The 14,259-nt window shown below is 42.3% G+C and overlaps 1 protein-coding gene across 1 annotated transcript in view; it reads right to left on the bottom strand.

Moving 5' to 3' along the window:
- Positions 1-1,202: 1,202 nt before the first annotated feature.
- The window catches only part of ppp1r13l (protein phosphatase 1, regulatory subunit 13 like), a 42,773-nt gene continuing 29,716 nt past the window's right edge, over positions 1,203-14,259 (bottom strand). The window contains exons 11-13 of the mRNA XM_028574453.1: positions 9,291-9,457; positions 5,623-5,816; positions 1,203-2,783 (exon numbers count right to left, since the gene is read on the bottom strand). Coding sequence (XP_028430254.1) covers positions 2,748-2,783; positions 5,623-5,816; positions 9,291-9,457 — 397 coding nt within the window. The 3' untranslated portion in view covers positions 1,203-2,747. The remainder of the gene's footprint in view (positions 2,784-5,622; positions 5,817-9,290; positions 9,458-14,259) is intronic.

The following is a 14,259-nucleotide window of genomic DNA, read 5'->3' as shown; positions in this document are numbered from 1 at the left end:
AAAATAACATGTCTCCAATTCTGATTCGCCAGGGACGCAGCGAGGTGCGTCCGGAGGAGAATTTTTAAGAAACCAATTAGAGACCAGCTTCAGGTCACATGCTGGCCGAAGGTTTAAGGACTCACACACACATCCATTTGGCCGGCGTCCCTGCAGCCCTATGCTGCAGCCAAGAAACCGGAGGAAACATATTGAAACATAGAAAATAGTTAACCGATTAAAGCCAGTTTGTATTAAATGCTGAGGCTCTTACTACCAGTTATGAGTAAACTATTTTATTTTTAATTTTTAATTTCATTTTTATATCATTTTTGTATTTATATTTATGGAATTTGGATGGGGGCGGCGCCCCAGCGCCCTCTATTGACAAGCCGCCACTGGTCTGCTGATCAAAAGGCTTCAGTCAGGCTTAATTAAAACAATATTAATCATGAGTGTAGTTTTCTTTATTTTTTTTAATCACCCTTGTGCATAATAGTGCAGCTAATTGATTCATTAAGAATCACAGCAGTCACTTGGGGCAAAAGAAGAGGAGCGGGAGAAAGAACACGAGAATAAATATAACTTCAAAGAAGAAACAAAGTACTTACAAGGTTTACTGTAATGCGCAGCACAGCAGACAAGATCAAGATGAATGGTCTTTTACTATATATGACTTTACATTTGCTGATATTAACACAACGTAAGTGTTCTGAATGAGTGCTGAATATGTAGTACCTGAGCAGACAGTGTCATCTGCTGTTCAGTAGAGGACATTTCACATTCCTTATTTTGAAGCCACAAACACACGACTGGAACGAATTTCAATGGAAACCAAAAATATGTGACTCGTGTATTTATTGAGTAAAACTGAATAAAACAAGAAAACAAATGCATCGCCAAACAATCATTCTACCACTGGAAATACACACACACACACACACACACACACACACACATCCACAAAAACGACCACTTTCATTGTCATAGACAAATGTTCTCCAAAGACATTAATTTATAAAAGCAGCCAGGGGCGTCATCCTACAGTTCGGGGGATAAACATTAAATGTCTCAAGAGCATTTTTTTTGAAGGGGACACAATTAATAGTCAAAATTGTCCTTGTATAGGATATGTTTACACAGAAGAAAGTCTTACTACTATTAATGTAGCAGTAGTCTCGCATTGCCAGACCTTCCTCCACAGCGCCGCGGAAGGGGGGGGAATATATATATATAGCATGTCCTACTTAAGTGGAGCATGCTTTGACCTAACCCACATTTTTTTTTCTTCAATCTTAACTAATAGTACAAGCATTGTGTAACATGACCCCACACACATTGCAACATAAACTCTTTCAACTGATCTAGTCTCATATAAAAATAGTCTCCTCTATAACATAAAACTTAATCAACAGGGGAAGGTTCATGATGAAAATATGTTCCCTATTCACCTGTAGTGTCTCTCCTTAACATGGGCTGCAATGGGAAATTGGCATCACAGATTTCAGTATTTTTCAATACTCTTCTTTCCACCACTTGGATCTTTAAGGACGTTTTATATGTTATAGAGGAGACTTTTATGAGTGATGTCATCATCGCAGGACAGTCATCTTTTAAAGGCTATACTAGACTGCAACGTCTGCTGAAAAGACCGTCCCCTCACGGTGCTCTTTTACCCAGCTCACAGTCACCTTTTATCGGCTGAACTCAACCGAGACGGCTGCTGAAAGTAAAGGGGGAAAGCAGGCCAAACCACCGTGAGGCAAGGGAGGGGGGACTCAAAATGTTTTAAAACTTAAAACGCATATTATTGCCCCATTTGCGTTTGTATTGTTTTTACACAATTAGTTTAAGTATATATCATAGTATTTACAACACACAGCATGGTTTATTTATTTACCCTCAGATGGGGTAGGACATGAAGGACCCACATCGTGCATAAAGACTAGAGCCAAGTAGAAACCAGCCAGATGCAGTTAAGTTTAAATTGTGGCTGGTTCAAAATATTTAAAGTCAGCAGCCACATTGGCAGAATGTCTAACAACTTTGGTTTGTAAAAATCACAGGCTCCATCACATAAACTATTTGCAAAAACAGTGACATCTACAAAGGGTACATTTTAGAAATATTGTAAAAGAAATAAAAGCTCAATATCAACTCCTGACCACTCTCTTTCACTTTACACTCGGTATGTAGCAGCAGACAGCTCTGCTCCAGTAATGAGCGGTTAGATAATGCTCTGACGGAGGCGGCCCTTTTGTAAATTGAGCAATCAGGGCTCGTGTTTGTTGACAGCATACAGTTACCTTGACCTCGCTGATGAGTAGACTGAACACTAACAGCCACTGTGAGCATTGGGCTTACCAAGCAGCCGATGAGTCAGAAATGTCAGTGTGTGACTGGAACACAGCTGAGTAAAAAACAGCAGGGAATATGGCCCTTTTTGTAACCTTTGGATAGACAGCCACAGCTTGACAGATAGAAGTTTAGCACAGTACAGAGTTGTAGCTTTTACCAGAAAAACAAATCCTACAGCAGAGCCAGTACAAACGATGTCTTCTAGAAAGATTGACAGTGAAGCCCAAAATGAATACTGAGACTTCTCCTTGAACTCGCCTCGACTGACAGATCAAAACCATTTTCATGTCCTGCAGCGTCGCAGCCTTTTCATGCTACAGATGCAGTCCAGTCAAACAGCAGTTTGAAGCTGTTAAGCACAGTTCCTGAGCCAGTCCTCTGCACCAGTTTGACCATCATCAAGAGACCACTCAGCAGAGAGATTTGGGTCGAACCTTCGGGAAAAGCTGGGGTGGGGGAAAATAACAAAAAAACATTAACATTCATGTTTATTTCTGCATTCAGGCAGTGTGAATGAGTTTCATTTTGAATGGGGTTAGTGTGTTTAGGCTGCGGCGGGGACCACGCAAAAAAAAAAAATGCACCGGGCCTGCAGCGAAAAGTTGAGACCAACTTAGTCTCGCTTTGCCAGACCTTCTTCGACAGCGCTGTGGAGTAGGGTCAGGCTATGGGATGGGAGAAAAACGCGATCTGGTTTATTGGCATTTCTTTAAACCAATCACAATCGTCTTGGGCGGGACTAAGCGCCCCGGTGCTGCTGCAAAATAGCCTCGGGAAGGAACTTGTTTTGGAGGAACGTGTGTACGTTCAAAAGTTGTTTTAGTCGTGCAACAGAAAACTCAGATTGGACAGATAGTCTAGCTAGCTGTCTGGATTTACTCTGCAGAGATCTGATTGAGCAGTTAACCATAGTCCTCAGAAATCCACCGCAGTTTAGAACGCCAACACAAAGGAAGCCCAAGGCAATGGATATCTGGCCTTAATGAGTGAAATCCGGCGGAATTTCCATCGGCAACGGAGCAATCCCAGAAGTGGAACGTCGAGGATATAGACTAAGACCGACTCAACTTTTGGAGAAACGCAACCCGACGTCGCACTGTGGTGGCCAATCATGTAACAGATCACAGTAGTCGGTGTGTTTTGAGGTGGTGTGAGAGTCCCGTACAGGAAACATCACTTCCTCTATCGCTGCAAAGTTTTAATATACTATAAATGGTAAAAAAAAATGCCCAAGCACTGAACTGCCCGGGAGTTTGTGTAACAGCTGAATGTTTCCGGCAACAACAAAGCACTCGCTATGTCTCACTCCTCTCTTTTCTTTCTCTCTCTCCCCTGTGAAATTAAGCTGCCTTCAAGTGTGATCGGAAAAGTTGAGATCTATAAACGATATCGCGGACAACAGTAGTCATGAAATATAAAGTCTACTTGTGCTATATTGGGGGGTTAAAGAACACAACAGGACTTGTGGTGCACGATATATCAGTCGCCGATATAATATCGGCCGATATGGTCATTTTTTTACACATCGGTATCGTTCCGATGTCAAAATAGGGCCGATGAATAGAGCCGATGTGAATCATTTCTGTGTATTTGACGTGTGTAGGCTTAGATGTGAGTGTGTGAGAATTTAGATTTAAATCTGACCTGTGGAGGGCAGTAATACGCTTAACAGCGTCTATACTGCTGAAATCAGAAGAAGAAGAAGAAGAAAAAGTGTGGGCAGGGATGTTGGTTTTTGCAGACGGAATCTGCGGCGAAGTGGGACACTGGAAACTTTAGTAGACCACCGGCTCTCGGTGGGCGAGGGAGAGATGAATGTTCGGAAGTAAGAGGTTGCTGTTCGGTTGCTGCGGCCCGCCGTACAGGTTAGTTTGACCAGCGGGCAGCAGCGGCGGCCGGAGTGGGCAGCGGCGGCCGCCAGAGTGGGCAGCAGCGGCGGCGATCATGGGGGGACATTCTCAGCGGTGAAACGCAAACGGGGGCTGGACCTAGCTAGGTGGAAAGCTAACGCTAGCCAGCCACCTGTTCCATCAATCCTGTTTGCAAGTGTCTGCTCATTAGACAACAAACTGGAGTACATCCAACTTCAACGAAACTCCCATCGCGACTTCAGAGACTACTGTGTTTTTCTTGTTGTGGAAACATGTCGCCGGGTAAGAGTGGAGATTTTGTTAACAGGGACTTGTGCAGAAATTAGCTGCTTGTATCCAACTAAATGCTAACTGCTGGGGAAGTTTGTGACTAGTAAATGCCGACCGTTCTACATTTCACGCAAATTTACAACTGTGTTTATAATCTGCTACATGTAGCTATTGCACAAACACGTAAAGTTCAGCTAATGCATACTAGCATTAGCGCTTGGTTGACTGTAAACACCTGTTTCGTATGTCATTTTTATGTATTTTAAATGTGTAACCATTACAGCCACGGTGAAATGTTGTTTCGTGTATATGGTTGAAATGACAATAAAACACATTTGGGTTGAGTTGAATGCTGCCTCACTGTCGGTCTGTAGGTGGATGTGGCTTGGGAGTAGAGTCTAAGCAGCGAAGCAAGTGCATTCTGGGATTTGGTGTCTTTCATCCATATGAGCAAAAACGCATTTTATGGCTTATCTCGGCCTAAAAGGCACCAATTTCTATAATTTCAAGGGTTACGCCTAACCTTTAAGTACTTGGCAGTTACTGTACTTCCAGTTCAGACTGCAAAAGCCAGTGTCTGTTCAGTCCAGTTTGTTCTGGCTCCAGTTTCACATTTTACCTCTTTCAATACTTTTGGCTTTGGCCATTTAAGGCCTACTACTGTACTTTAAAGTTTTGAACTGTTGTACAATGTTCACAGAATACAGTGACTTGGTCTCAAGTGAGTTAGATGTTTATTGTGAATACTCAGGTTTGGCTTATTCATAGTGTGAATTCAGGACACACTTGTATCCTTTTAAAAATGTATTTTTATATAAATATTTAGATTTTCTTCTGAAAATCATATTTTGCACACAGGTAAAGGTGCCCAATATCAGTGATTTCTGAAAATAAATCACAAAAGTAAAAAAAATGCCTTTTGGAAAATAGTTCCTTATTTGATTATCATAAAAAATGTGTTCTATACAGAGATATCGACATCGGTAAATATCGGTATCGGCCATAACAGCAATATTAATATCGGTTATCGGCCACAATTTTCACATCGGTGCATCACTAAACAGGACGTCTCATAAATGGGCCGTTTGTTAATTGACACCCCCCACAACCCTGCAGGAATTCTATGGCGAAATTGATATCTTACCCCAAAGTAGTTGTTTGGAACTAAGCCCTCCCTGCCGCAGAGCGAGGCCCACCACCAGTCCGAGCCTTCAGCTTTCTGCAGGATGGTGACCATGTCTCCCTCTTTGAAGCTCAGCTCGTCGGCTGCCTGAGCCGGGTAGCTCCACAAAGCGTACAGCACCCCGCTGTTCTCCGTCCCCATGGCAACCTCCACACCTGGTGTTACAAACAAGACAGGAGAAATATTCAAGTTTAACACTCACAGTCCCAGAGAGGGATAGCTTAGATTAATGATAAGGTAGACTAGTGGTATTTCTTAAAGTGCCCATATTATGAAAAAAAACAAACACTTTTTCTGGGATTTGGGGTCTTCTTTTGTGTCTCTGGTGCTTCCACCCCATACAAACTTTGAAAAAAATCCATCCATGCTGTTTTGAGTGAGATATACGGTTTCTGAATGTGTCCTGCCTTCAGTCTCCGGGTGAGCTGTTCAAAATCGGCACGGCTTGCGACATCACAATCCAAAACTAGCTGGCTAACTGCAACCGTTAGCTCGTAGCATGCTAACGCTAATGCTAACGCTAACATGCTACCTCGTTCTCAATAGCAAAGCACTGCTACAACACACACAAGTTCACCATAATCTACAAAAGAACTACTTACATGTGCACCCTCGTTTAGAAGAAGTCTCCCAGCTAATCCTGCCTTGTAACTGACCGAAGTTGGAGAAACAACCTTTCTTTTACTGTCTATGGAGCTAGTTCACTGACATGATCTACATCTGAGCTACTGCCAAGGGGGTAAGCTTCGCTTCAGAACTCAAACCTCCTATGGCGCCATTTTGACACTACAAAGAGATCACCTCCCGTTAGCATTTCACTGACTAGCATACATTTTGGCGCCACTTTGACAGCGAATAACTTTACATCTGAAGTGTTTAAAGACTCTATTTGTCCATTGTTTATTTCTAAAGAAACACGACAATGTATAAAAGGCTCCATTACCTTGTATCTCACGTTATGGCTCCGTAGCTGACGTTTTTGTAAAAATAGGCTAACGATTGTGTCATAACCAAGTGACTTACTGTCGCACAGTAGAGGAATTACCGTATAGTACAGAAGAAGCTATAATGAGCCTGTGCTTATGTTATCTCCTTACATACACCTACACTCTCCGTATCTGTAAGATTGGGAATGATTGAGATTTCTCTTGGCACAGCTACCAGAAGACTTACAACTTTCAGACAGGTTGCTCACGTCACATTTACGTTGTCTCTGTCAGTTGGAGGCTGCGCGGTAAAGCAAGAGATCACCGGAAAAGTGCTTCTAATAGCCTTCACTGGTCTCCGTCCAGAGCAACAGGGTCTATTGGTCCATTATATATATGTCAATGGCTACTGTGCATGTGCAATCAAAGATAGTACAGAAGAAGAAAAGAGGTCTCACTCTGTAGCTAAAACAGAAACCAGGTGAAAAGAGGATTGGCAGCAGTGAGAGAGAGCTGTGCAGTACAACAAAAATATGGTGTTTTTTGAAAATTAAACCATGTAAACCTATTCTGGAACAACTTTAAAATACAATTATGAACCTGAAAATTAGTATAATATGGGCGCTTTAAAGGTCCCATGACATGGTGCTCTTTGGATGCTTTTATATAGACCTTAGTGGTCCCCTAATACTGTATCTAAAGTCTCTTTTATATAGGCCTTGGTGGTCCCCTAATACTGTATCTGAAGTCTCTTTTATATAGACCTTAGTGGTCCCCAAATACTGTATCTGAAGTCTCTTTTATATAGACCTTAGTGGTCCCCTAATACTGTATCTGAAGTCTCTTTTATATAGGCCTTAGTAGTCCCCTAATACTGTATCTGAAGTCTCTTTTATATAGACCTTAGTGGTCCCCAAATACTGTATCAGAAGTCTCTTTTATATAGACCTTAGTGGTCCCCTAATACTGTATCTGAAGTCTCTTTTATATAGACCTTAGTGGTCCCCTAATACTGTATCAGAAGTCTCTTTTATATAGACCTTAGTGGTCCCCTAATACTGTATCTCAAGGCAGGCTGAGGCAACTCATTTTAATGTTAAAAAACTTCATAAATTGAAATTGTCATACCATGGGACCTTTAACTATGTTTGGTCTCCCTTATTTTGTCTGAACTATGAGCTGAGTCATAATAATAATTAATACTGTTATACACTGTCGTTAGAACACACATTACACACAGGCCTGAATTACACACACATGCTCAGTACCTATACACACACTAACGGAGAGATGTCAGAGTGAGGGGGCTGCAGCTGAGTGTTCGGTGCCTTGCTCCCGGTCCCAGTGCACCACCATACTTTGGTCCATATGGGGACTTGAACCAGCAACCCTGCGGTTCCCAACCCAACTCTCTAAAGACTGAGCACTGCCACCCCCAAATGACAGGTAATCCTGTTGCAAAACACGCAAAAAATAAAATTTCACCGACTGTGAGATTGAGGTGCTGTCTGGGGGTGGGTGGGGGTGGTTTTCATCTGGGATAAGCAAAACAAAATCTGCAGAGGCCAGCGTCTCCACGGCAGCTGACAGCACGCACGGACACGCTGCGGCCACACGCAATGATGAAATAAAGAAATATTAAATATAGTAACAGAAATATGTGCAGAATTAAGAAAAGATGCGTGATGCTCTACGAAACTTAAGTGTAAGAACTGGTTAAAATGTACATGCCAAGTCTCCTACGGCACCAACTTTTCACATTCTGTTTCTGTCGTCCAAACAGCGCTGTGAAGCTGCTGCACTCGGCCCAGTGTTTGGTGGCCCGGGTCGGGTTCATTTCCTACACTTTGTTGACTTACATACAAATCATCCACGGGATCACCTACGCATCACATGAGTTTGCCCAGCCGAAATTGCGTTTGTTCCTGGGGAGATGGATCCATGCGTTTAGCCTCCTGTGTGTCATGGATGTCTCAGCCTCAGCAACTACAGACTCACAGACACGAAAGCATTTTTCCGTGGCGATCTTGATATTGCGCAGTGAGTAGTTTATCTGTGGGAAATTTTTCATTCATTTACGCCTGTCATGTTATTAAGTAGCCTGCGAATTAAACAGTTAATCGCATTTCAGTTTGGGTTTTGGCCTTTCGATGTGAAACTGTCATAGACAGTATGACATTAACTGAAGTGGAAACTTTTGGCACTTTTCAGTTAGATTTTGCCACGTTACAGAGCCAGACAAGACATTCTCAGGTCAAGTTCATTTTTATACATCACAGCGCGCGTGTGTGTGTGTGTGTAAACCAGCGTACGCAAGTTTTTTGTGTGCACGCAGCTTTTATAAATGAGGCCCCAGAATAAGGTACACAAAACAAATAGGTAGTTAATGATTAGTTACTGTTTTTGAAAGGGTAGTTACCCTTTTTCAGAAGGGTAATTACCCTTTTTCAAAAGGGTAGTTACCCTTTTTCAGAAGGGTAATTACCCTTTTTCAGAAGGGTAGTTACCCCAAAAAGGGTAACTACCCTTCTCATGGAAGACTAAGCTCAAACCCGTCACATTTAACATTTAAAACAGCTAAAAGAGCAAAGGTCGGAGCAACTGTCAAATGGTGTCATTTTATGATTCATTCTATTATGTTTGACTTTTAGCATTTAATAGGACAGTGTCATAGGGTGTGTGTGTGTGTGTGTAATGCCTTACCCCTAAGGAAGTTCTCACATTCCTCAAACCCGACAGCGTAAGGATCACACTTCTGGGAGGCGGTAGCGCCGTCGCTCTCCGTCATGGCCATGACAGCAGCTCCGTTCCTCACCAGAAACTCACACAGAGGACGGTCGTTACACGAGGCTGCACAATGCAGCGGGGTCCTGGGGGCCACAACAACAGCAGTTAACGCATGCAGGAGTACCGGCGATTTTTGTTTTTAAATCACCATCGCAATATCAACTGCCGCAATAAACACATCGTGAAAGGTTTTGACATATGGCGAAAGACACTCCGAGATCTTTGTGAAAGAAAATAATCAGCAGGATACGGCACTTTAAAATGTAACTGTCATTCTTATTTAGTGCTGCCTTTTATATTACATTCAATGTTCAGATTGTTTACTAAAAGAATGTTAGAAAAGATTTCCTTTCATCACCAAGCAATTTGTTGTTTTAGCAGAATACTGAAAGCAGCAGAAATGCAGAACTGGGAACACTAATATCTCTTTATTTATCGCAAGTAGTATCATTATCGTGATATTCAACAACGTTATTGCATATTTTCCTCATATCGTGCAACCCTAATTAACGCCACAATGCTAGTAACAAAACCCTCATATTTGCCTAACTCAGTGGTTCCCAGACAGCGATGCTAAATATGAATACATAATGCATGGTTCTGCTGCACTGCTAGCAAAACAAGGACAGGTCTGTGAAAGAACTGCCATGCCACTGCCAAGCGACACCGAACACCTCAACTACCACAACAAAGGCAAGAAAATAGGTTGTGGGGACCACAGTTCGATCTAAAAAAATATTGTGATCTACAAAATGGGGGTCCTGCGGAAAAAGTTTGGAAACCACTGGCTCAGCTGGGCACCATTTATGTACTGAATTACAAGATCCTTTACTAAAGTAAAAGTACTAAAAACACACTGTCATTATACTACAAGTAAAAGCCCTGCATTCAAACCATTACTTAAGTAAAAGTATCTAAGTATTATCAACAAAATGTACTTAAAGTATCAAAAGTTAAAGTACTGCAATACAATGTGCCCTGTGTTTACTATATGATGGTTCTGGATTCGTATTCCAGCATTCATGTGAATGTTGCATTTGACTGCTGTTGTTATTTAAAAAAGGGGCTGTGCTTGGTGTTCAGCACAATAAAATAACAGCAGGCAAATATGATGCTAAATATTAAACTATGTAAAGATATAGTGGAGTAATGGCGTCCTGAGCAGAGAATAAAGTCAAACTCCGTTTGCTTGGGCTGGCGCTGCTCTGCTGCGACATGGGCTACCTCGTTCTGTCGCCTAATTGTTTTTGTTCATTATGTGTGCTTGTATGTGGCTTCTTATGAACTTTTGGTGTTTTTATCCCAACACGGTGCTCAAGTGCAACACTATGCTGTTTTTAGGACTGATTGTGACCCCAATTGTTTGGCTTGTATGCCACTCCACGCCAGCGGGCCACTCCTGAGGGAGCTGCTTGCCCGAAGTCCAACGGCAGGTTGCAGTGGACGGACGCGTAGGAAGGGGAAATGCGGCGGAGTACGACAGAGACTTCGGAGAAGAGCACACAGACCACCGCTGCCCTCCGTGCAAAAACTGCACTCAAGAGAGGGGACCTTGTAAGTATGAAAATGATGCAGAAAGAGCTTAATCATAAATTAAGAACAGCTAGATGCAAGGACAGGGAACATTTTGAATCCCACTGCTTGGCTATGAACAATAAGATACTCTGGGAGTCTGTAAAAGCCATGATGACAAACAGGGCACCAACTAAAGCGAGCAGTATACTCCCGACCTGTCGCCCGACAGTGTGACGTCATGGGAGCGCCGTAACCATTTATACTTGCGCGTGGTGGTCTAGTTGCAGTCTTCTCCTGAACAGAGTCGTCGCAACTGAGAAAAGGCTACCGACTTTGCTATTTCTACGGACTAGAAGAAGAGGAAAAAGGTAAACAACGGCAGAACTGGCAGCAGCATTGACGTCAATGTCAACAGTGGCTAAGATGGACTCATCTTAACCAAGTTTACGAGAGAGACTTGCAGTCACTCTAGTCCTGGCATCCGGTACCAGTCAGAATGCAGTTGCTATTGGCGCACTTGCTCGGAAAGCTTGCCCTCGAACTCGTCCATGCTTCCTGTTGCCGCTCTGTCGTGCGCTGCTGCAAAAAACAGAGTGCGCACTTTAAATCCTGGTGCGGCAGCGAGATCTACGTAATTTTGACGTCACATTGTCGCGCGACAGGTCGGGAACGGCGACTGTACAGAGGCCTATAGAGGTGTATTAATGTGATAAATGAGAAGGATAAAGCAAATTAGTTGAAAAGATTTTTCTTTCAATAGCAAAAAGCACCTCTAGATGGTGTGCCTGCATTGAACTGTGTGAAAATCTCCATTGACCAGCATGTTGTGGAAAGTCTTTTTTTCATGCATCTGCCTCAGGAAGGCCTCTGGACCGGATGGCATCTTTGGCCGCCTATTGAAATCTTGCAGCAAAGAGCTGGCAGAGGCATGGTGCCCCATCTTCCAGAAGTCTCTAGACATTCACTCTGTTCCCTCTATCTGAAACTATTATTCCAGTACCTAAAAAAGCAAGCTGCAAAGAGAATAATGACTACCATCCTGTAGCACTTACGTCACTAGTGATGACGTGTTTTAAAAAAAATTATCATACATTTCTTGAAAACAGAGGTCAGTTGTCTTTTAGATCCCTTTCAGTTTGCATATAAGAGTATCAGAAGCACAGATGACCCCATCACTGCTGTGACACATATTAACAGACATTTAGAGGATTCTACCTCATACGCACGCCTCATATTCGTTGATTTTAGCTCAGCTTTTAATACGCCGCAGCCACATCTGTTAATTAAGAGGCTGACTGATTTTAAAGTACACCCTCTTATTATCAAATGGTCACGAATTATCATTCGTTCTTAACCAATCGTAGACAGCAGGTCAGCGTTAATGGGACTCCATCTGAACCTAAAATTTTGAGCCCCCCAGGGCTGTGTCAGCGCACTTGTCCTTTTCAATTTATACACAGATGAGTGTAGAAGTTTTTATCCAAATAATCATATTATAATAAAACTTTCTGACGACACTGCATTTTTATTAGCCTGACGTTGTCATACTCAGATTCTATGTAGTCAGAATATGAGTCTGATACTGTTCCATTGTGATTATGGGGCGTGTTTCAACCGAATCAGGAAAGAAAATGCCTCTGCACTCAATTGGATAGACCTACAACCAATCAGAGCAACGGAGTATGCTTCTTAGCGACCATCGGGGCCAGCTGATAAATTAAACTTTTGTCCAATCCCGTAGGAAGGACTGCAAAAACATCTTTCCGATCAACAAATGCCTTGATTGCGGTTCTCTGTTCCTCTTTTTAAATGAATGCGCTGTCGATATCTTCTATAACAGACGTGGTGGCGGAATCTACACATCTCAATTCTCCAGCGGCAGCCATCTTTGTTGTAAACAAATTCAACCCAAGCGTTCTTCGGTGACGTGGTCAATTATGTTACTCTTGATCATCTGTCCATCATCTTATAAAGCCCGCCCTGAAAATATGATTGATCCAAACAGCTCTGGTTGGAGCATAGGTGCTCCACAACAGATCAAGTCCAGACCGAACTTCCCGACCTCAGTTCGGCTGGCATCCAGGCTACAATATTATCTCTGCTGAAAAAGAACTGTGAACCGTCTGATTATTTTATGGAAATCCAAAAGTTTGTGAATTGGTGCGATGACAACCACTTTGTTCTAAACGTTTCCAAGACTGAAGAGATGGTGACCCTCGGGGAGTCGGTGACCACAGGTCTGTGGTCATCCACAACCAAACCATCACTCAGGCCCACTTATACCAACCTCCCTGTGCTGTTGAAAACTAAACTGTTACAATTGATTCATATTGCTTGAAGATCATTGGTGTTAAAAGAGCACTTATCCATGTGAAGTATTTATGAATTTTATTTTAATTTATTCTTTGCGACAACTAAATAGAATTGTTAGCAATACGTCTCACGTTCTGTTCGCAGAATATGAGCTGTTGCCATCCGGTAGGAGGTTTAGAGTTCCTTTATTTTTCATTGGCATTGACAGTTAAAAATAAGAAAGTCTTTGGTAGGGAGGTAACTGCAGCATAGGCGGCAGCGCTAGTTTATTTTTAGCAGTGCTCAAGCCGTTACGGCAGGCTATTAATAGCACACTTTTAAAACTCATTGTAGACTACTCCTAAGCTACATTTGCCTACAGTTAGCAATTTTGTCTAACGTTGCACAACAAAATTGGACTCTGTGGTGAATAAGCTAGGCTAATTCAGATATAATTACCATCATTGTGATCAGGGAATCACAGATTGGTTCCACATATACTCAGTGTTGGGAAGGATACTTTCAAAACGTATTTCGTTACAGAATACAGAATACATGCCCACAAATGTAATTTGTAACGTATTCCGTTACGTTACTCAATCTGAGTAACGTATTCTGAATACTTGGATTACTTCAAGATTACTTCCACATTGAATTGCGTTTTATAAGTGTAGGAATGCGGCTATCACATCCAGCTTACTAAACAGGCCTATAATGGTGTGTTCTTTTTATTCCAACTAGCTGAATGTGTACCTGAACAAGCAGATAGATTATTGTATTGGTAGTCCCGAACTGCATAGCCTACTACAAAAATCTAACTGAAGTCTAAGCTACCACAAGCTAATTTTAGCTAACGTTAGCATGTCAAACGGGGCTATAGTCTTTAAACGGCTCTGGAGCTAGTAAATCAGCACCTAGGAGAATGTAAAGTCGCACGTCAATGTTAAATTAGCAAGGTGACCAGTAAAACTACAGCAGACGACTACCCTTGGCTAATTAAAAAAATAACTTACTTTAAGATGCTTCTTCAGGTTGGAGGTGGAGTAATTTGGAGCTGAAAGAAGGCTGGTTGCTGGCA

Source organism: Perca flavescens, chromosome 3, assembly GCF_004354835.1.
Source record: "Perca flavescens isolate YP-PL-M2 chromosome 3, PFLA_1.0, whole genome shotgun sequence".
NCBI lineage: Eukaryota > Metazoa > Chordata > Actinopteri > Perciformes > Percidae > Perca > Perca flavescens.
This window is presented reverse-complemented; position numbering and strand designations above follow the sequence as displayed.